Source organism: Squalius cephalus (genome assembly GCF_949319135.1).
Source record: "Squalius cephalus genome assembly, chromosome: 16".
NCBI classification, from domain to species: Eukaryota; Metazoa; Chordata; class Actinopteri; order Cypriniformes; family Leuciscidae; genus Squalius; species Squalius cephalus.
In genome coordinates this window covers 35,943,118-35,964,124 of record NC_137137.1, presented here as the reverse complement: position 1 = coordinate 35,964,124, position 21,007 = coordinate 35,943,118, and the positions used below count along the sequence as shown (strand labels likewise).

Below are 21,007 nucleotides of genomic sequence, written 5' to 3'. Positions count from 1 at the left end.
TAAATGAAGTCTTATGTTAAATGAAGTCTTAAATGGGTTAAATTAAGTCTTAAATGTGTTAAATGAAGTCATGGGTTAAATGAAGTCTTAAATGGGTTAAATGAAGTCTTAAATGAGTTAAATTAAGTCTTAAATAAGTTAAATGAAGTCTTAAATGAGTTAAATGAAGTCTTAAATGGGTTAAATGAAGTCTTAAATAAGTTAAATGAAGTCTTAAATGGGTTAAATGAAGTCTTATGAGTTAAATGAAGTCTTAAATGGCTTAAATGAAGTCTTAAATGGCTTAAATGAAGTCTTAAATGGGTTAAATGAAGTCTTAAATGGGTTAAATGAAGTCTTAAATGGGTTAAATGAGGTCTTAAATGAGTTAAATGAAGTCTTAAATGAGTTAAATGAAGTCTTAAATGGGTTAAATGAGGTCTTAAATGAGTTAAATGAAGTCTTAAATGAGTTAAATGAAGTCTTAAATGGGTTAAATGAAGTCTTAAATGGGTTAAATGAAGTCTTAAATGAGTTAAATGAAGTCTTAAATGAGTTAAATGAAGTCTTAAATGGGTTAAATGAAGTCTTAAATGGGTTAAATGAAGTCTTAAATGAGTTAAATGAAGTCTTAAATGTGTTAAATGAAGTCTTAAATGGGTTAAATTAAGTCTTAAATGTGTTAAATGAAGTCTTAAATGGGTTAAATTAAGTCTTAAATGTGTTAAATGAAGTCATGGGTTAAATGAAGTCTTAAATGGGTTAAATGAAGTCTTAAATGAGTTAAATGAAGTCTTAAATAAGTTAAATGAAGTCTTAAATGAGTTAAATGAAGTCTTAAATGGGTTAAATGAAGTCTTAAATAAGTTAAATGAAGTCTTAAATGGGTTAAATGAAGTCTTATGAGTTAAATGAAGTCTTATGAGTTAAATGAAGTCTTAAATGGCTTAAATGAAGTCTTAAATGGCTTAAATGAAGTCTTAAATGGGTTAAATGAAGTCTTAAATGGGTTAAATGAAGTCTTAAATGGGTTAAATGAGGTCTTAAATGAGTTAAATGAAGTCTTAAATGAGTTAAATGAAGTCTTAAATGGGTTAAATGAAGTCTTAAATGAGTTAAATGAAGTCTTAAATGAGTTAAATGAAGTCTTAAATGGGTTAAATGAAGTCTTAAATGGGTTAAATGAAGTCTTAAATGAGTTAAATGAAGTCTTAAATGAGTTAAATGAAGTCTTATGAGTTAAATGAAGTCTTAAATGGCTTAAATGAAGTCTTAAATGGCTTAAATGAAGTCTTAAATGGGTTAAATGAAGTCTTAAATGGGTTAAATGAAGTCTTAAATGGGTTAAATGAAGTCTTAAATGAGTTAAATGAAGTCTTAAATGAGTTAAATGAAGTCTTAAATGGCTTAAATGAAGTCTTAAATGGCTTAAATTAAGTCTTAAATGGGTTAAATGAAGTCTTAAATGAGTTAAATGAAGTCTTAAATGGGTTAAATGAAGTCTTAAATGGCTTAAATTAAGTCTTAAATGAGTTGAATGAAGTCTTAAATGAGTTAAATGAAGTCTTAAATGGGTTAAATGAAGTCTTAAATGGGTTAAATGAAGTCTTAAATGAGTTAAATGAAGTCTTAAATGAGTTAAATGAAGTCTTAAATGAGTTAAATGAAGTCTTAAATGAGTTAAATGAAGTCTTAAATGGAGTTAAATGAAGTCTTAAATGAGTTAAATGAAGTCTTAAATGGCTTAAATTAAGTCTTAAATGAGTTGAATGAAGTCTTAAATGGGTTAAATGAAGTCTTAAATGAGTTAAATGAAGTCTTAAATGAGTTAAATGAAGTCTTAAATGAGTTAAATGAAGTCTTAAATGGGTTAAATGAGGTCTTAAATGAGTTAAATGAAGTCTTAAATGAGTTAAATGAAGTCTTAAATGAGTTAAATGAAGTCTTAAATGAGTTAAATGAAGTCTTAAATGTGTTAAATGAAGTCTTAAATGGGTTAAATTAAGTCTTAAATGTGTTAAATGAAGTCTTAAATGGGTTAAATGAAGTCTTAAATGTGTTAAATGAAGTCATGGGTTAAATGAAGTCTTAAATGGGTTAAATGAAGTCTTAAATAAGTTAAATGAAGTCTTAAATGAGTTAAATGAAGTCTTAAATGGGTTAAATGAAGTCTTAAATAAGTTAAATGAAGTCTTAAATGGGTTAAATGAAGTCTTATGAGTTAAATGAAGTCTTATGAGTTAAATGAAGTCTTATGAGTTAAATGAAGTCTTAAATGAGTTAAATGAAGTCTTAAATGAGTTAAATGAAGTCTTAAATGGGTTAAATGAAGTCTTAAATGGCTTAAATTAAGTCTTAAATGAGTTAAATGAAGTCTTAAATGAGTTAAATGAAGTCTTAAATGGGTTAAATGAAGTCTTAAATGGGTTAAATGAAGTCTTAAATGAGTTAAATGAAGTCTTAAATGGCTTAAATTAAGTATTAAATGAGTTGAATGAAGTCTTAAATGAGTTAAATGAAGTCTTAAATGGGTTAAATGAAGTCTTAAATGGGTTAAATGAAGTCTTAAATGAGTTAAATGAAGTCTTAAATGAGTTAAATGAAGTCTTAAATGAGTTAAATGAAGTCTTAAATGGCTTAAATTAAGTCTTAAATGAGTTGAATGAAGTCTTAAATGGGTTAAATGAAGTCTTAAATGAGTTAAATTAAGTCTTAAATGAGTTAAATGAAGTCTTAAATGAGTTAAATGAAGTCTTAAATGAGTTAAATGAAGTCTTAAATGGCTTAAATTAAGTCTTAAATGAGTTGAATGAAGTCTTAAATGAGTTAAATGAAGTCTTAAATGGGTTAAATGAAGTCTTAAATGGGTTAAATGAAGTCTTAAATGAGTTAAATGAAGTCTTAAATGAGTTAAATGAAGTCTTAAATGAGTTAAATGAAGTCTTAAATGGAGTTAAATGAAGTCTTAAATGAGTTAAATGAAGTCTTAAATGGCTTAAATTAAGTCTTAAATGAGTTGAATGAAGTCTTAAATGGGTTAAATGAAGTCTTAAATGAGTTAAATGAAGTCTTAAATGAGTTAAATGAAGTCTTAAATTAGTTAAATGAAGTCTTAAATGAGTTAAATGAAGTCTTAAATGGAGTTGAATGAAGTCTTAAATGAGTTAAATGAAGTCTTAAATGGAGTTAAATGAAGTCTTAAATGAGTTAAATGAAGTCTTAAATTAGTTAAATGAAGTCTTAAATGAGTTAAATGAAGTCTTAAATGGAGTTAAATGAAGTCTTAAATGAGTTAAATGAAGTCTTAAATGGCTTAAATTAAGTCTTAAATGAGTTGAATGAAGTCTTAAATGAGTTAAATGAAGTCTTAAATGGAGTTAAATGAAGTCTTAAATGGGTTAAATGAAGTCTTAAATGGGTTAAATGAAGTCTTAAATGAGTTAAATGAAGTCTTAAATGAGTTAAATGAAGTCTTAAATGAGTTAAATGAAGTCTTAAATGGAGTTAAATGAAGTCTTAAATGAGTTAAATGAAGTCTTAAATGGCTTAAATTAAGTCTTAAATGAGTTGAATGAAGTCTTAAATGGGTTAAATGAAGTCTTAAATGAGTTAAATGAAGTCTTAAATGAGTTAAATGAAGTCTTAAATTAGTTAAATGAAGTCTTAAATGAGTTAAATGAAGTCTTAAATGGAGTTAAATGAAGTCTTAAATGAGTTAAATGAAGTCTTAAATGGCTTAAATTAAGTCTTAAATGAGTTGAATGAAGTCTTAAATGAGTTAAATGAAGTCTTAAATGGAGTTAAATGAAGTCTTAAATGGAGTTAAATGAAGTCTTAAATGAGTTAAATGAAGTCTTAAATGAGTTAAATGAAGTCTTAAATGGAGTTAAATGAAGTCTTATTTCTCATATCGCGTTTCATCGTGACATCAGTAGCAGTGTTGATAAGTGTCTACTTTCATAAAAAGATGCCATTAAACAAATATTTAATATATACACTACAGTCTTTGCATTGTTTCTACAGTAATTAGGAGATTAAATGTGAAATTATTACAATATAAAAACATAAAACTTTAATGTTAGGTGCGATTAATCGTGATTAATTACAGGAAAATGTGCAATTAATTTGTTTTTTTTTAATCGATTGACAGATCTGTACTTGTATTTAAAAATACCTGTGTGGAGTTACATCTGTAAATAACTTCTGACTGTAATCACACACAGCACTGGTTTTCAGCGTGAATGTGGTGAAAAACACATCTAAACCGGAAAGAGCTTTGAGATCGACTGTATTAATAGATTTGACAAGAAATCTGAGGTATATTTTACAGACTGCTGAAAGCTACAGAACAGAGAAGTGAATGAATCACTGTGCTTCACAGTAACGACTGGATCCAGGCAGAGAACGCTGGATTTACAGTTTCATCGTGTGTCAATATGCTGAATTTAGGGGTAAAATCACACCCTATATATTCTATTGATATTGTATTGAACTCATCAATTAAATATTTACCATCATATATTCTGCATAATTGGATGTTTTTAAATAAACACTGATGAAAACTTCACAAGTTTTAAGGCTGGCGATATGACGATATATATAACATTGATATTAGTGATCACATGGATTTAGACCTATCTTGTATTTATATAAAGCGTTCACAGGCAAATTTGCTTTATGTTTTTCCCCGGCGTGGAAATCAGGCTCATATAAATGTCAGAAACACGATTCCTGCTGCATGTATGATCACTGGATCTTTGGTAAGTTGTAAGAAACACTATATCGAGTCCAACCTTTAGTTTAAACTGATAATCGTGTGTTTTACTCGAGTTTTCTCATTTTCCTCTATTAAACCCAGTCATGCATCAGCTCTTCTGCCACTCAGGCCGGCTGAGGGAGTGTGTTCCCGCGGGAAACTGACTCGATGCATAACCTCTATATAAAGTGTGACCAATAATTCTAGTAAACATAGAAATACACAAACACACGCTAGTGTTGCGCGCTCTTACTTGTTCATGAGGTCGAAGCCCTGGTCGGACAGCAGCGCCCCGAAGCGCTTGCGCAGGTTGTTGTAGGGATACTCTGTGAAAGTCATCTTCTTCACCGCTGGAAGCTCACTGTATCCCGGCCAGATCTTCTCGCTGGGGGAGCCCAGGTCCTACACACACACACACACACACACACACACGACAGCTGTGAACACGTCCAATCCAGCAACTCCACTGCACTCAGTGTCTACAGTAGTGTTGACTGTGACGAGCTGTGTTCCCGTGACCGAGACGAGATGACACCAGTCATTAAACGATAACTGTGACTATTAACATGCGATATTACTGATGGGAGAAAAAAGGACACATAATATGACAGAGACAGAGACTGCTGTCCAACAAGTGCTGAGTGCGGTTGCCAGATGTCACCTTGTGCTGAAATCCCCCAATCAGAGCTTTTCTCTTAAAGTGATGCACTTCTGCCCCTTGTCTTACTGTAATATTTGCAATCTGGCAACCCTGCGCTCTCTCTACACCGCAGAAGCAGCGCCAAGGAAGCGGAAGATCTTCAGTGATGAACTGTAATAAATCCAAACATGAATCTCGACTATAATGTGTTTGCTGAATAAATGTACTTATGTAACCTCTGAGTGACGACAGTCATGGCAGGACTACAAACGAGGCTTTCACTTTCACAGATTCACTCTTTCTGCTTCGCAACTGTAGATCACTTACATGCTCAAACAACTACATTTCAGACAACAACAAAAAAAAGCCCTATAAAAGAGTCTGAGGCGTTTTCAAAAATGACTCTCGTGCTGGATATCATCGAGTACTTCTGTGACATGCTAACACTGAAAGAGGAGGAAGTCTATGGCTATAATAATATAATCCAATCAAAAAAACTGGCTAATACTTCATTAGACAGACCGGTTAAACAGAGATAGTAAACCAATGAAGACAGAGAATGTTCCCCGCGCTTTCAAAATAAAAGTCCAGCTTACAACTCATCAAGAAAAACTTATTGGCATATGCTCATGATAAGAAAAAAGAAAAGCCAAATATCAGCCGATATAAAGGCCTTGGCGATATAACGGTCCCCGCTAGTCAATCCCACAGTCTTCATTGACATTAACAGGCTTTATCCAGCTCTGCATCCTGATAAACTCATTACTACAACTCTAATTACTTCACGCTTGGGATCAAGCTCTCAAAAACTGCTGTTTTTTTAATTTCCCCTTTGTTGTTATTTTCTTGCCAAAAATATTGCACCGTCTGGGCAGCCATTCAAATCCCACTTTGGGCTGCACTAATCCTAATCCTAATCCTAATCCGGGATACTGTGCAAAATAGACAGTATTTAGAAAGAGATTCAGCAGTTGTGTGTTTGCAGCTACACTGGAATTGATACAATTAGTTTCCGAAAACTAAAAAGATTAAATTATGATTAGGGATGCAGCGATATGAACATTTTGGCCGACACCGATAATTATTTATATTTGAAAGCCGATAACCGATATATCGGCCGATGAATCTGAATCCAAACTTTTAAATAATTTTTGAGAGCCTGATTACAAAAACAGAAGTATGATGTTCTCATGATCAGACTTGCGCTGCACATGTTGCTCTGAACTATATTTTTCTTTTCTGAAGTGATTCCAATCATATTTCAAGCAATTCAAAACCATCATGATGAACAGTGCGCATCTGAAGCGTCTCAGCTGGAGGAGATAATACATTATTCATCGGCTTTAATATATCGGACAAATCTTCTTATCAGGCCGATAACGATAACTTTAAAATGAACATATATCAGCCGATACAGATATGGTGTAGAGGTCTGCAAGCCCGTCGGGACCCGATGGGACCCGACACCCTAACCCCATTCGGGCCGGGCTCGGGCCATTTTTTTTTTTTTACAGATCGGGCTCGGGTCGGACTAGGGCTTATTTTCTCTCCTTTCATTGTGCCCATAATGTACGTGCAGAGCACACGTCACATAATGTGCATGAAATATTGTTATATTTATTATATTATAAATATTATACATCGCCTAAGCAACACAAACGCAATACGCATATACGCACGCGTCACTCACGTGCATTAACAGGTGACAGTTGACCATGCAGAGGATCAGGGAGAAGTTGGATTTTCTTTTTTTCATTAATATTATTTAACATTAGCCAGTTGGCGAAGAGTTCTTCATTTTTGAACATTGTTCTTCAGTTACTTAAAAGCAAAGAAAGGTAGGCCGTTTATTTAGCTACTTATTTTTGCGGTTGGATCCCGTAGCGCTATATTCTCTACTGCATGCTTATGCTTCTCTCTAATGGACAGTCTGTTCAATATTTGTGGGCATGATTGTTGATGTTTCAGGCCAATAATAAAAGTTTACCTTTCAGTAGCGTGTGATGTGCCGTGCGTGTGTTCGCGCGCATCAGAGAACGTGCATCAAATAGTCCGCGTCAGAGAGAGCTTCTTAAAGTGATATTGATGTTGGTCTCGGGTCGGGTCGGGTCGGGTTCGGGCTGAAAAAATTGCAGCCGTTGTCGGGCTGGGGCCGGGTAGGGCTTGAACACCACGGGCCAGGGCCGGGTTAGGGCTGGAGTTTTTGGCCCGTGCAGGGCTCTAATATGGTGGCCGATATATCGTGCATCCCTAATTATGATGTAAAAATAAGTGTTTATTTATCACGATTAATCTGTATATATCTGCATTATTGCGGCCACTAAGCGCTTTTAATAGTTTTAATATATAACTACATTATATGTAGTTTGAATGTCCTCAGCAACTATAGATAAACATCTTTGTTTTTTTTGCAATATGTCTATTTATGTGTGCAGACTTCTGTGTGGTGTGTGCATGTTATGCGTGATGAATGTTGTGAAGCTACAGTCTGTGAACACACCTCTCTATCGAGGACAATAAAGAATGAATATGAATATCAACACTGATGAGTATATTGTAATAGTCTCAAAAATCACTAGTTTAATTAACTGAAGACTTTCAGGCTGTGATGAAACATACCTTGAAAATTTTGTTAATTTGATCAATCTCGGATTTGCCAGGGAATAGAGGCTTCTGGGTGAGCAGTTCTCCGAATATACAGCCCACCGACCACATGTCCACGGCTGTGGAGTATTCCTGTCAGGAGACACACATGTACACAAGCTGATGAGCATCTGATTCACACAACACGAGATCATCACCAACACAGCGAGAGCGAGCGTCTACCATCAACAAACTCAACTCCAAGAGTGATGATTTACACCTGATGAAGACGAGACTAAAGAAACATCAATGCAATATCATTTATCAGGACTGCATTACAAAACATTCCAGTCCAAAAGCAATAGTGCTGTGCAGCGAATAATTATTTTGTATATATAAATACACAGACAAACACACACACGCATGTATATAATTAAGAAAAATGTGTCATTTATAAAATATTTATATATAATATAAATTATATATATATATATATATATATATATATATATATATATGCAAATATTTCTGAAATATATACAAGCATGCGTGTGTATTTATATATACAGAATAATTATACACCGTACACACACATATATTATGCACACAGACTTTTATTTTGGATGTGATTTATCGCTGCACAGCCGTAAAAAAAAAAAACATTTGACGTTTACAAAAAAATATTCACATATATAAAATATAAATCAGCAGCATGGGACGTCGTCTTCACTTCTGATTACAAAATATATACTATATAGCAAATCTGATTGTATCTTTTCAAAGTGCAAACTGTATAAGGCATGAAAATATTAGGATATTAACATCATGATTTTATGTAAAGCTGTCAAAACAATGTGTATTGAATACAAATAACTGACTCGATTTGCTTTGAGCATTGTCTTCAGGATTATGGGTAGTGGAGTATTTAAATGCGTATATGTAACAGTTTCATGTATTAATCACTTTTTTTATTGTCAATAAGTGAACAGCTTTTAACAAAACTTCAGTTCATCTATAAAAGGCTGATGTTTATGTGACGGACTCGGGGCGTTCGTCGGGGAAACCGAACGGATGACGTCACGTGCGCTCCTGACAGGTGTCGCTAATAACAAGGCTTTCCAAATTGTAAATATAGCCCATTTAAACAATATTTCTGTATCTTCTACAGGAGCATCAGTCTTTACTTCATCTAAAAGCTCATGGCAGGTCCGTCTTAAAGGCTTATATGTTGTTGTTTACTGTGAAAAATGTGGTTGGATCCCAATTCTTGCTCTCTGTACACACATTACATTGTATTTAGTGATTATTTCTGGGGCCTCCTGATCTCCGGCTCTGTCCTGCAGGTGTGTGTGTGTGTGTGTGTGTGATGATGATGTCATCGACTGACCTTTGCCCCCAGCAGCAGGTCAGGTGACCGGTACCACAGCGTGACCACCACAGGTGTGTAGGGCTTGAGCGGAGAGCCGTACTCTCGTGCCAAACCAAAGTCTCCAATCTACAAAACACATTCACATCTTAGCTAATATTCTGAATATCACATTCATATTAATAGCATTAAAGGGACAGTTCAACCAAAAACAATATATATATATATATATATATATATATATATATATATATATATATATATATATATATATATATATATATATATATATATATATGCAAACAAGTGATGATGTGTAGCTAGCAGGGCTGGGCATTGACACAAATTTCACGATTCAATTCTGATTTACAAGCTTGTCATTCGATTAAATTTCAATCTTGATTCGATATAGATTCATTTAGATACACACTGCCGTTCAAAAGTTTGGGATCGGTACTTTTTTTAGGTTTTTAATTTAATTTAATAGATTTGTAAGTCTCTTCTGCTCACCAAGGCTGCATTTATATGACTAAAAATACAAAAAAGTAATATTTTTAAATATTATTACAATGTAAATCAGCTGTTTTCTATGTGAATATATATTGTAAAATGTAATTTATCAAATCTGAATTTTCAGCATCTTTACTCCAGTCTTCAGTGTCACATGATCCTTCAGAAATATGATGAAACATTCATTATTATTATCAATATTGAAGACAGTTGTGGACACTTTTATTTCAGGATTCTTTGAAGAATAGAAAGTTCAAAAGAACAGCGTTTATCTTTGGTAACATTATAAATGTCTTTACTGTCACTTGCTGAATAAATATATTGATTTCTTTAATTTCCCCCCCGCCAAAAACAAAACCTACTGACCCCAGACTTTTGTACAGTAGTGTTTAATGTTACAAAAGCTTCTATTTAAAATAAATGCTGTTCTTTTGAACTTTCTATTCATCAAAGAATCCTGAAAAAAATTGTACACAACTGTTTTACACACTGATAATAATCATAAATGTTTCTTGATCATCAAATCCTCATATTAGAGTGATTTCTGAAGGATCATGTGACACTGAAGACTGGAGTAATGATGCAGAAAATTCAGCTTTGATCACAGGAATAAATCACACTTTACTTACTATATATTCACATAGAAAACAGATGATTTACACTGTCAAACAATATTACTGTTTTTTTTTTTTTTTTTTTTTATCAAATAAATGCAGCCTTGACGAGCAGAAGAGACACTTTTAAAAACATTAAAAATCTTCCCGATCCCAAACCTTTGAACGGTTCAACAGCGATCTGTGTGTCAACGCACATTAAAGACACACAAACACACAGACTTTGCTTCATATCAGAAGTGTCAAAGATGATTGTGATTATTGGATGGCAGGAGCTACAAATAGAGTTCAGTGAAGTTTAGTTCTCGCACTGACTAAAGATCGAACTTGGGATTTAAGAATCAATATCAGCTGATTCAATCAAAACTCTATATGTTTAGCCCAGCCCTGGTAATGCATGAATCCAGCTGATAGGAAAATATCATTAATCTGAATAAAACAATGAATAAAGAGAGTTTCCATGTGAGTTTTGTGATGAGGTCACAGCTGTCTGACCTTCAGGATGCCCTTGTGGCTGAGCAGCAGGTTTGAGGTCTTCAGGTCCCGATGGAGGATCCAGTTATCATGCAGATGCCGAACACCCCTCAGCAGCTGGATCATCAGCGTCTTGACCTCGCCTCAACGGGACAGACACAACACAAGTCAACCTCCTCATCGAGTCAATGCGGTGCGTGCAGAATTATTAGACGCGTTGATTTTCTGATCATATTTTTTTTTCCCAGGCATTAAAATAAATATATAAATATGTGACCCTGGACCACAAAACCAGTCACATGGGTCAAGTTTTTGAAATTGAGATTTACACATCATCTGAAAGCTGAATAAATGAGCTTTCCATTGATGTGTGGTTTGTTATGATAGGACAATATTTGGCCGAGATTCAACTATTGAACATCTGGAATCTGAGGGAGCAAAAGAATTGAAACATTGAGAAAATCTCCTTTAAAGTTGTTCATTTATGTTCGAGATTGTGCTGCATTCACTCATAAAAATGTATTTTATATATTTACGGTAGGAAATTTACAAAATATCTTCATGGAACATGATCTTTACTTAATATCCTAATGATTTTTGGCATAAAAGAAAAATCGATAATTTTGACCTATACAATGTATTGTTGGCTATTGCCACAGATATACCCGTGCGACATGTGACTGGTGACGTGATCCAGGGTCACAAACAATTATTTTATTTTTATAGACCGACAGATTGAGAGTGAGTCTTGAAGGACCAGCAGCAGATCCTCTTGAGCCACGGTTTGAAGAATTCCTCTTCCAGAATCTGGCAGTAACTTACGGGAGTTTATTTTTAGTCCATCTCTGCAAAACGGACTTCAGACTAAAAATAACGGGATGAGATGAGGAGGGAGGGAGGGGGAGGCGGGGGGATGAGGAGGAGGGGGGGGGAGGCGGGGGGATGAGGAGGGAGGGAGGGGGAGGTGGGGGGATGAGGAGGAGGGAGGGGGAGGGAAGGGTCGAGCTAGCCTCCGTTTTGTTGAGAAGGGTACAGACCTGCACTTGCACTCCCAGACCTGCACTCTCATACACTGTAATGCTTCGGTGCAGGAAGCCCGTGAGCCACGAAGGTGAGTTTGCGTGCAGATTAGGCTAATTTCCGCCTATTAGACAGCCTTGTCACCTCATCGTTTTTTGTTATGCTTCACTTATAGCTCTTAAACCTTTAAAATAGAGTTTAGGAAGATGTATGTAACCACAATCATTAGATTTGAATAGCTCTTAAAGCCTTATCTCTTGTCAAAAGGCTCAACGCAACCTCAGACTTTGATGAACACTGCCGGCAGCAGCGACGTCTGTGTCCGTACCGTTCTTATCAATGACAGCGTGACCTCGTATCTCCCTGCTCCCCGGTCATACACGTCGTATCTCCCTGCTCCCCGGTCATACACCTCGTATCTCCCTGCTCCCCGGTCATACACCTCGTATCTCCCTGCTCCCCGGTCAAACACCTCGTATCTCCCTGCTCCCCGGTCATACACCTCGTATCTCCCTGCTCCCCGGTCATACACCTCGTATCTCCCCGCTCCCCGGTCAAACACCTCGTATCTCCCCGCTCTCCGGTCATACACCTCGTATCTCCCTGCACCCCAATCACACACCTCGTATCTCCCTGCTCCCTGGTCAAACACCTCGTATCTCCCTGCTCCCCGGTCAAACACCTCGTATCTCCCTGCTCCCCGGTCATACACCTCGTATCTCCCTGCTCCCCGGTCATACACCTCGTATCTCCCTGCTCCCCGGTCATACACCTCGTATCTCCCTGCTCCCCGGTCATACACCTCGTATCTCCCTGCTCCCCGGTCATACACCTCGTATCTCCCCGCTCCCCGGTCAAACACCTCGTATCTCCCCGCTCTCCGGTCATACACCTCGTATCTCCCTGCACCCCAATCACACACCTCGTATCTCCCTGCTCCCCGGTCAAACACCTCGTATCTCCCCGCTCCCCGGTCAAACACCTCGTATCTCCCCGCTCTCCGGTCATACACCTCGTATCTCCCTGCACCCCAATCACACACCTCGTATCTCCCTGCTCCCCGGTCAAACACCTCGTATCTCCCCGCTCTCCGGTCATACACCTCGTATCTCCCTGCACCCCAATCACACACCTCGTATCTCCCTGCTCCCCGGTCATACACCTCGTATCTCCCCGCTCCCCGGTCAAACACCTCGTATCTCCCCGCTCTCCGGTCATACACCTCGTATCTCCCTGCACCCCAATCACACACCTCGTATCTCCCTGCTCCCCGGTCAAACACCTCGTATCTCCCCGCTCCCCGGTCAAACACCTCGTATCTCCCTGCACCCCAATCACACACCTCGTATCTCCCTGCTCCCCGGTCATACACCTCGTATCTTCCTGCTCCCCGGTCAAACACCTCGTATCTCCCCGCTCCCCGGTCAAACACCTCGTATCTCCCCGCTCTCCGGTCATACACCTCGTATCTCCCTGCACCCCAATCACACACCTCGTATCTCCCTGCTCCCCGGTCAAACACCTCGTATCTCCCCGCTCCCCGGTCAAACACCTCGTATCTCCCCGCTCCCCGGTCATACACCTCGTATCTCCCTGCTCCCCGGTCATACACCTCGTATCTCCCTGCACCCCAATCACACACCTCGTATCTCCCTGCTCCCCGGTCAAACACCTCGTATCTCCCCGCTCCCCGGTCAAACACCTCGTATCTCCCCGCTCCCCGGTCATACACCTCGTATCTCCCTGCTCCCCGGTCAAACACCTTGTAACTCCCTCCTGCTCCCCGGTCAAACACCTTGTATCTCCCTCCTGCTCCCCGGTCATACACCTCGTATCTCCCTGCTCCCCGGTCATACATCTCGTATCTCCCTCCTGCTCCCCGGTCATACACCTCGTATCTCCCTGCTCCCCGGTCAAACACCTCGTATCTCCCTCCTGCTCCCCGGTCATACACCTCGTATCTCCCTGCTCCCCGGTCATACACCTCGTATCTCCCTGCTCCCCGGTCATACATCTCGTATCTCCCTGCTCCCCAGTCAAACACCTCGTATCTCCCTCCTGCTCCCCGGTCATACACCTCGTATCTCCCTGCTCCCCGGTCATACACCTCGTATCTCCCTCCTGCTCCCCGGTCATACACCTCGTATCTCCCTGCTCCCCGGTCATACACCTCGTATCTCCCTGCTCCCCGGTCAAACACCTCGTATCTCCCTCCTGCTCCCCGGTCATACACCTCGTATCTTCCCGCTCCCCGGTCATACACCTCGTATCTCCCTGCTCCCCGGTCATACACCTCGTATCTCCCTGCTCCCCGGTCATACATCTCGTATCTCCCTGCTCCCCGGTCAAACACCTCGTATCTCCCTCCTGCTCCCCGGTCATACACCTCGTATCTCCCTGCTCCCCGGTCATACACCTCGTATCTCCCTGCTCCCCGGTCAAACACCTCGTATCTCCCCGCTCCCCGGTCATACACCTCGTATCTTCCCGCTCCCCGGTCATACATCTCGTATCTCCCTCCTGCTCCCCGGTCATACACCTCGTATCTCCCTCCTGCTCCCCGGTCAAACACCTCGTATCTCCCCGCTCCCCGGTCATATACCTCTTATCTCCCCGGTCATACACCTCGTATCTCCCTCCTGCTCCCCGGTCATACACCTCGTATCTCCCTGCTCCCCGGTCATACACCTCGTATCTCCCTGCTCCCCGGTCATACACCTCGTATCTCCCTGCTCCCCGGTCATACACCTCGTATCTCCCTGCTCCCCAATCACACAGCTCGTATCTCCCTGCTCCCCGGTCAAACACCTCGTATCTCCCTGCTCCCCGGTCAAACACCTCGTATCTCCCTGCTCCCCAATCACACACCTCGTATCTCCCTGCTCCCCGGTCATACACCTCGTATCTCCCTGCTCCCCGGTCAAACACCTCGTATCTCCCTGCTCCCCAATCACACAGCTCGTATCTCCCTGCTCCCCGGTCAAACACCTCGTATCTCCCTGCTCCCCGGTCAAACACCTCGTATCTCCCTGCTCCCCAATCACACACCTCGTATCTCCCTGCTCCCCGGTCATACACCTCGTATCTTCCTGCTCCCCGGTCATACACCTCGTATCTGCCTGCTCCCCAATCACACACCTCGTATCTCCCTGCTCCCCGGTCATACATCTCATATCTCCCTGCTCCCCGGTCAAACACCTCGTATCTCCCCGGTCAAACACCTCGTATCTCCCCGGTCAAACACCTCGTATCTCCCCGGTCAAACACCTCGTATCTCCCTGCTCCCCGGTCAAACACCTCGTATCTCCCCGGTCAAACACCTCGTATCTCCCTGCTCCCCGGTCATACACCTCGTATCTTCCTGCTCCCCGGTCATACACCTCGTAACTCCCTGCTCCCCAATCACACACCTCGTATCTCCCCGCTCCCCGGTCAAACACCTCGTATCTCCCCGCTCCCCAATCACACACCTCGTATCTCCCCGCTCCCCGGTCAAACACCTCGTATCTTCCTGCTCCCCGGTCAAACACCTCGTAACTCCCTGCTCCCCAATCACACACCTCGTATCTCCCCGCTCCCCAGTCATACATCTCGTATCTCCCTCCTGCTCCCCGGTCATACATCTCGTATCTCCCCGCTCCCCGGTCATACACCTCGTATCTCCCTCCTGCTCCCAGGTCAAACACCTCGTATCTCCCTGCTCCCCGGTCAAACACCTCGTATCTCCCCGCTCCCCGGTCATATACCTCTTATCTCCCCGGTCATACACCTCGTATCTCCCTCCTGCTCCCCGGTCATACACCTCGTATCTCCCTGCTCCCCGGTCATACACCTCGTATCTCCCTGCTCCCCAATCACACAGCTCGTATCTCCCTGCTCCCCGGTCAAACACCTCGTATCTCCCTGCTCCCCGGTCAAACACCTCGTATCTCCCCGCTCCCCGGTCATATACCTCTTATCTCCCCGGTCATACACCTCGTATCTCCCTCCTGCTCCCCGGTCATACACCTCGTATCTCCCTGCTCCCCGGTCATACACCTCGTATCTCCCTGCTCCCCAATCACACAGCTCGTATCTCCCTGCTCCCCGGTCAAACACCTCGTATCTCCCTGCTCCCCGGTCAAACACCTCGTATCTCCCTGCTCCCCAATCACACACCTCGTATCTCCCTGCTCCCCGGTCATACACCTCGTATCTTCCTGCTCCCCGGTCATACACCTCGTATCTGCCTGCTCCCCGGTCATACACCTCGTATCTGCCTGCTCCCCAATCACACACCTCGTATCTCCCTGCTCCCCGGTCATACATCTCATATCTCCCTGCTCCCCGGTCATACACCTCGTATCTCCCCGGTCAAACACCTCGTATCTCCCTGCTCCCCGGTCAAACACCTCGTATCTCCCCGGTCAAACACCTCGTATCTCCCCGGTCAAACACCTCGTATATCCCAGGTCAAACACCTCGTATCTCCCTGCTCCCCGGTCATACACCTCGTATCTCCCCGGTCAAACACCTCGTATCTCCCTGCTCCCCGGTCAAACACCTCGTATCTCCCTGCTCCCCGGTCAAACACCTCGTATCTCCCTGCTCCCCGGTCATACACCTCGTATCTTCCTGCTCCCCGGTCATACACCTCGTAACTCCCTGCTCCCCAATCACACACCTCGTATCTCCCCGCTCCCCGGTCAAACACCTCGTATCTCCCCGCTCCCCGGTCATACACCTCGTATCTTCCTGCTCCCCGGTCAAACACCTCGTAACTCCCTGCTCCCCAATCATACACCTCGTATCTCCCTGCTCCCCAGTCATACATCTCGTATCTCCCTGCTCCCCAATCACACAGCTCGCATCTCCCTGCTCCCCGGTCAAACACCTCGTATCTCCCCGCTCCCCGGTCAAACACCTCGTATCTCCCCGCTCCCCGGTCATACACCTCGTATCTCCCTGCTCCCCGGTCATACACCTCGTATCTCCCTGCTCCCCGGTCATAAACCTCGTATCTCCCTGCTCCCCGGTCATACACCTCGTATCTCCCTGCTCCCCAATCACACAGCTCGTATCTCCCTGCTCCCCGGTCAAACACCTCGTATCTCCCCGCTCCCCGGTCATACACCTCGTATCTCCCCTCTCCCCGGTCATACACCTCGTATCTCCCTGCTCCCCAATCACACACCTCGTATCTCCCTGCTCCCCGGTCATACACCTCGTATCTCCCCGCTCCCCGGTCATACACCTCGTATCTCCCTGCTCCCCGGTCAAACACCTCGTATCTCCCCGCTCCCCGGTCATACACCTCGTATCTCCCTGCTCCCCGGTCATACACCTCGTATCTCCCTGCTCCCCGGTCATAAACCTCGTATCTCCCTGCTCCCCGGTCATACACCTCGTATCTCCCTGCTCCCCAATCACACAGCTCGTATCTCCCTGCTCCCCGGTCAAACACCTCGTATCTCCCCGCTCCCCGGTCATACACCTCGTATCTCCCCTCTCCCCGGTCATACACCTCGTATCTCCCTGCTCCCCAATCACACACCTCGTATCTCCCTGCTCCCCGGTCAAACACCTCGTATCTCCCCGCTCCCCGGTCATACACCTCGTATCTCCCTGCTCCCCGGTCATACACCTCGTATCTCCCTGCTCCCCGGTCATAAACCTCGTATCTCCCTGCTCCCCGGTCATACACCTCGTATCTCCCTGCTCCCCAATCACACAGCTCGTATCTCCCTGCTCCCCGGTCAAACACCTCGTATCTCCCCGCTCCCCGGTCATACACCTCGTATCTCCCCTCTCCCCGGTCATACACCTCGTATCTCCCTGCTCCCCAATCACACACCTCGTATCTCCCTGCTCCCCGGTCATACACCTCGTATCTCCCCGCTCCCCGGTCATACACCTCGTATCTCCCTGCTCCCCGGTCAAACACCTCGTATCTCCCTGCTCCCCAATCACACAGCTCGTATCTCCCTGCTCCCCGGTCAAACACCTCGTATCTCCCCGCTCCCCGGTCATACACCTCGTATCTCCCTGCTCCCCGGTCAAACACCTCGTATCTCCCTGCTCCCCAATCACACACCTCGTATCTCCCTGCTCCCCGGTCATACACCTCGTATCTTCCTGCTCCCCGGTCATACACCTCGTATCTCCCTGCTCCCCGGTCATACATCTCGTATCTCCCTGCTCCCCGGTCATACACCTCGTATCTCCCCGGTCAAACACCTCGTATCTCCCTGCTCCCCGGTCAAACACCTCGTATCTCCCCGGTCAAACACCTCGTATCTCCCCGGTCAAACACCTCGTATATCCCCGGTCAAACACCTCGTATCTCCCTGCTCCCCGGTCATACACCTCGTATCTCCCCGGTCAAACACCTCGTATCTCCCTGCTCCCCGGTCAAACACCTCGTATCTCCCCGGTCAAACACCTCGTATCTTCCTGCTCCCCGGTCATACACCTCGTAACTCCCTGCTCCCCAATCACACACCTCGTATCTCCCCGCTCCCCGGTCAAACACCTCGTATCTCCCCGCTCCCCGGTCATACACCTCGTATCTTCCTGCTCCCCGGTCAAACACCTCGTAACTCCCTGCTCCCCGGTCATACACCTCGTATCTCCCTGCTCCCCGGTCAAACACCTCGTATCTCCCTGCTCCCCGCTCAAACACCTCGTATCTCCCTGCTCCCCGGTCATACACCTCGTAACTCCCTGCTCCCCGGTCATACACCTCGTATCTTCCTGCTCCCCGGTCAAACACCTCGTAACTCCCTGCTCCCCGGTCATACACCTCGTATCTCCCTGCTCCCCGGTCAAACACCTCGTATCTCCCTGCTCCCCGCTCAAACACCTCGTAACTCCCTGCTCCCCGGTCATACACCTCGTATCTCCCTGCTCCCCGGTCAAACACCTCGTATCTCCCTGCTCCCCGCTCAAACACCTCGTATCTCCCTGCTCCCCGGTCATACACCTCGTATCTCCCTGCTCCCCGCTCATACACCTCGTATCTCCCTGCTCCCCGGTCAAACACCTCGTATCTCCCTGCTCCCCGCTCAAACACCTCGTATCTCCCCGCTCCCCGGTCATACACCTCGTATCTTCCTGCTCCCCGGTCATACACCTCGTATCTCCCTGCTCCCCGGTCAAACACCTCGTATCTCCCTGCTCCCCGCTCAAACACCTCGTATCTCCCTGCTCCCCGGTCATACACCTCGTATCTCCCTGCTCCCCAATCACACACCTCGTATCTCCCCGCTCCCCGGTCAAACACCTCGTATCTCCCCGCTCCCCGGTCATACACCTCGTATCTTCCTGCTCCCCGGTCAAACACCTCGTAACTCCCTGCTCCCCGGTCATACACCTCGTATCTCCCTGCTCCCCGCTCATACACCTCGTAACTCCCTGCTCCCCAATCACACACCTCGTATCTCCCCGCTCCCCGGTCAAACACCTCGTATCTCCCCGCTCCCCGGTCATACACCTCGTATCTTCCTGCTCCCCGGTCAAACACCTCGTATCTCCCTGCTCCTCGGTCATACACCTCGTAACTCCCTGCTCCCCGGTCATACACCTCGTATCTTCCTGCTCCCCGGTCAAACACCTCGTAACTCCCTGCTCCCCGGTCATACACCTCGTATCTCCCTGCTCCCCGGTCAAACACCTCGTATCTCCCTGCTCCCCGCTCAAACACCTCGTAACTCCCTGCTCCCCGGTCATACACCTCGTATCTCCCTGCTCCCCGGTCAAACACCTCGTATCTCCCTGCTCCCCGCTCAAACACCTCGTATCTCCCTGCTCCCCGGTCATACACCTTGTATCTTCCTGCTCCCCGGTCATACACCTCGTATCTCCCCGCTCCCCGGTCATACACCTCGTATCTCCGATTAAACATGATTTGGGGGAAATGTTGTGTTATATGTTGGTACACAACAGTATATGATGGCAATATAAGGTATAATACCAACTTTAACGATACAATGTTTAATAACTCAAAAAATATGCGTTTTTTTTATTTCCTGAAAAAATAAATAATATAACAATGTTTCGATGAGCGCAAGCTGCAAGACATAACTTTTGGGGGGAAATTTTGGTGTCGTTATATCACGCAAGTGCTTTAACAGCGTCAATACAATGCGAATGAACTGCTGGAAACATATTTCCGGTTAATTTGTGTCGATTGCAAGTGACGTCACAGGCAGAGGAAGCGCTGCTGTCTGAGAGTGCAGCTCTGCAGCCAGACACTATTGGTTTTGTTTGACAATACTTCGAACGTCCACAAGAAGCGAGTCCCCCAGCATCGCTGAGAGCAGCTTTAACTGCAGTCCTCTCATGAGCATTTCATAATATTAGACTTAAATCTCTTATTTGGCTTATTTCATCTGTAAAAGTAAACATGTCTAATAATTACGCACAGCTGAATATAAGCCGCTTTTCATTTCCAGCCTTCAGGAACTATTATATATCCCTTAAATATGATTAAATACTACAGTAATAGTAGTTATGAAGATTAATGTGGTTTGTAGTTGGTCAAAAGTGCCTGGAAAAAAATCAATGAGCCTAATAGACATCATGAATTCCCAAGGTTAAGGTCATAGGTCATACCGGGCAGGAAGGGCTGCTTCATGGTCTCCATGAGGCTCTTCAGGTCATGCTCTACATAATTCATCACGATGTAGATTTTGTCCATATTACTGCCGACGACGATCTCCTGCAGGACAAGCACACACTCATGAACAAACACCACACAGGTTATTAATATTACCAGATATTAAACCAGTTTTATAGTAGTAAGAATGTTTAGGAGACACAGTAATGTCTGAGTTAATGATTTAACTTTAATGAACTGACAGTGAGAATATATTTGTTAGATATATAATTGTTATAACATTTAATAATCTGTCACTGTTAGTTAATAAGTGAACAGTGGCTTCTCATATCAGCGATATCATATTTCCCACGAGGAGGATCCAGTGTAGATGTACTTATGTCCTCTACTCTCACAGAGGTCTCTATTCTCCTTCCTCTCTCTCTCTTCCTTTCTTTCTCTTTCTGTCTTCCTTTCTTTCTCTTTCTCT

General features: G+C 43.4%; 1 protein-coding gene across 4 annotated transcripts in view; it reads right to left on the bottom strand.

The window, feature by feature from the left end:
- Window positions 1-21,007, bottom strand: part of cdk11b (cyclin dependent kinase 11B) — a 57,176-nt gene that overhangs the window by 5,711 nt on the left and 30,458 nt on the right. For all 4 annotated transcript variants that reach the window (XM_079896322.1, XM_079896323.1, XM_079896324.1 and 1 more), the window contains exons 13-17: window positions 20,535-20,640; window positions 10,944-11,065; window positions 9,346-9,453; window positions 7,995-8,111; window positions 4,989-5,137 (exon numbers count right to left, since the gene is read on the bottom strand). In XM_079896322.1, the coding sequence (XP_079752448.1) occupies window positions 4,989-5,137; window positions 7,995-8,111; window positions 9,346-9,453; window positions 10,944-11,065; window positions 20,535-20,640 (602 nt within the window). The remainder of the gene's footprint in view (window positions 1-4,988; window positions 5,138-7,994; window positions 8,112-9,345; window positions 9,454-10,943; window positions 11,066-20,534; window positions 20,641-21,007) is intronic.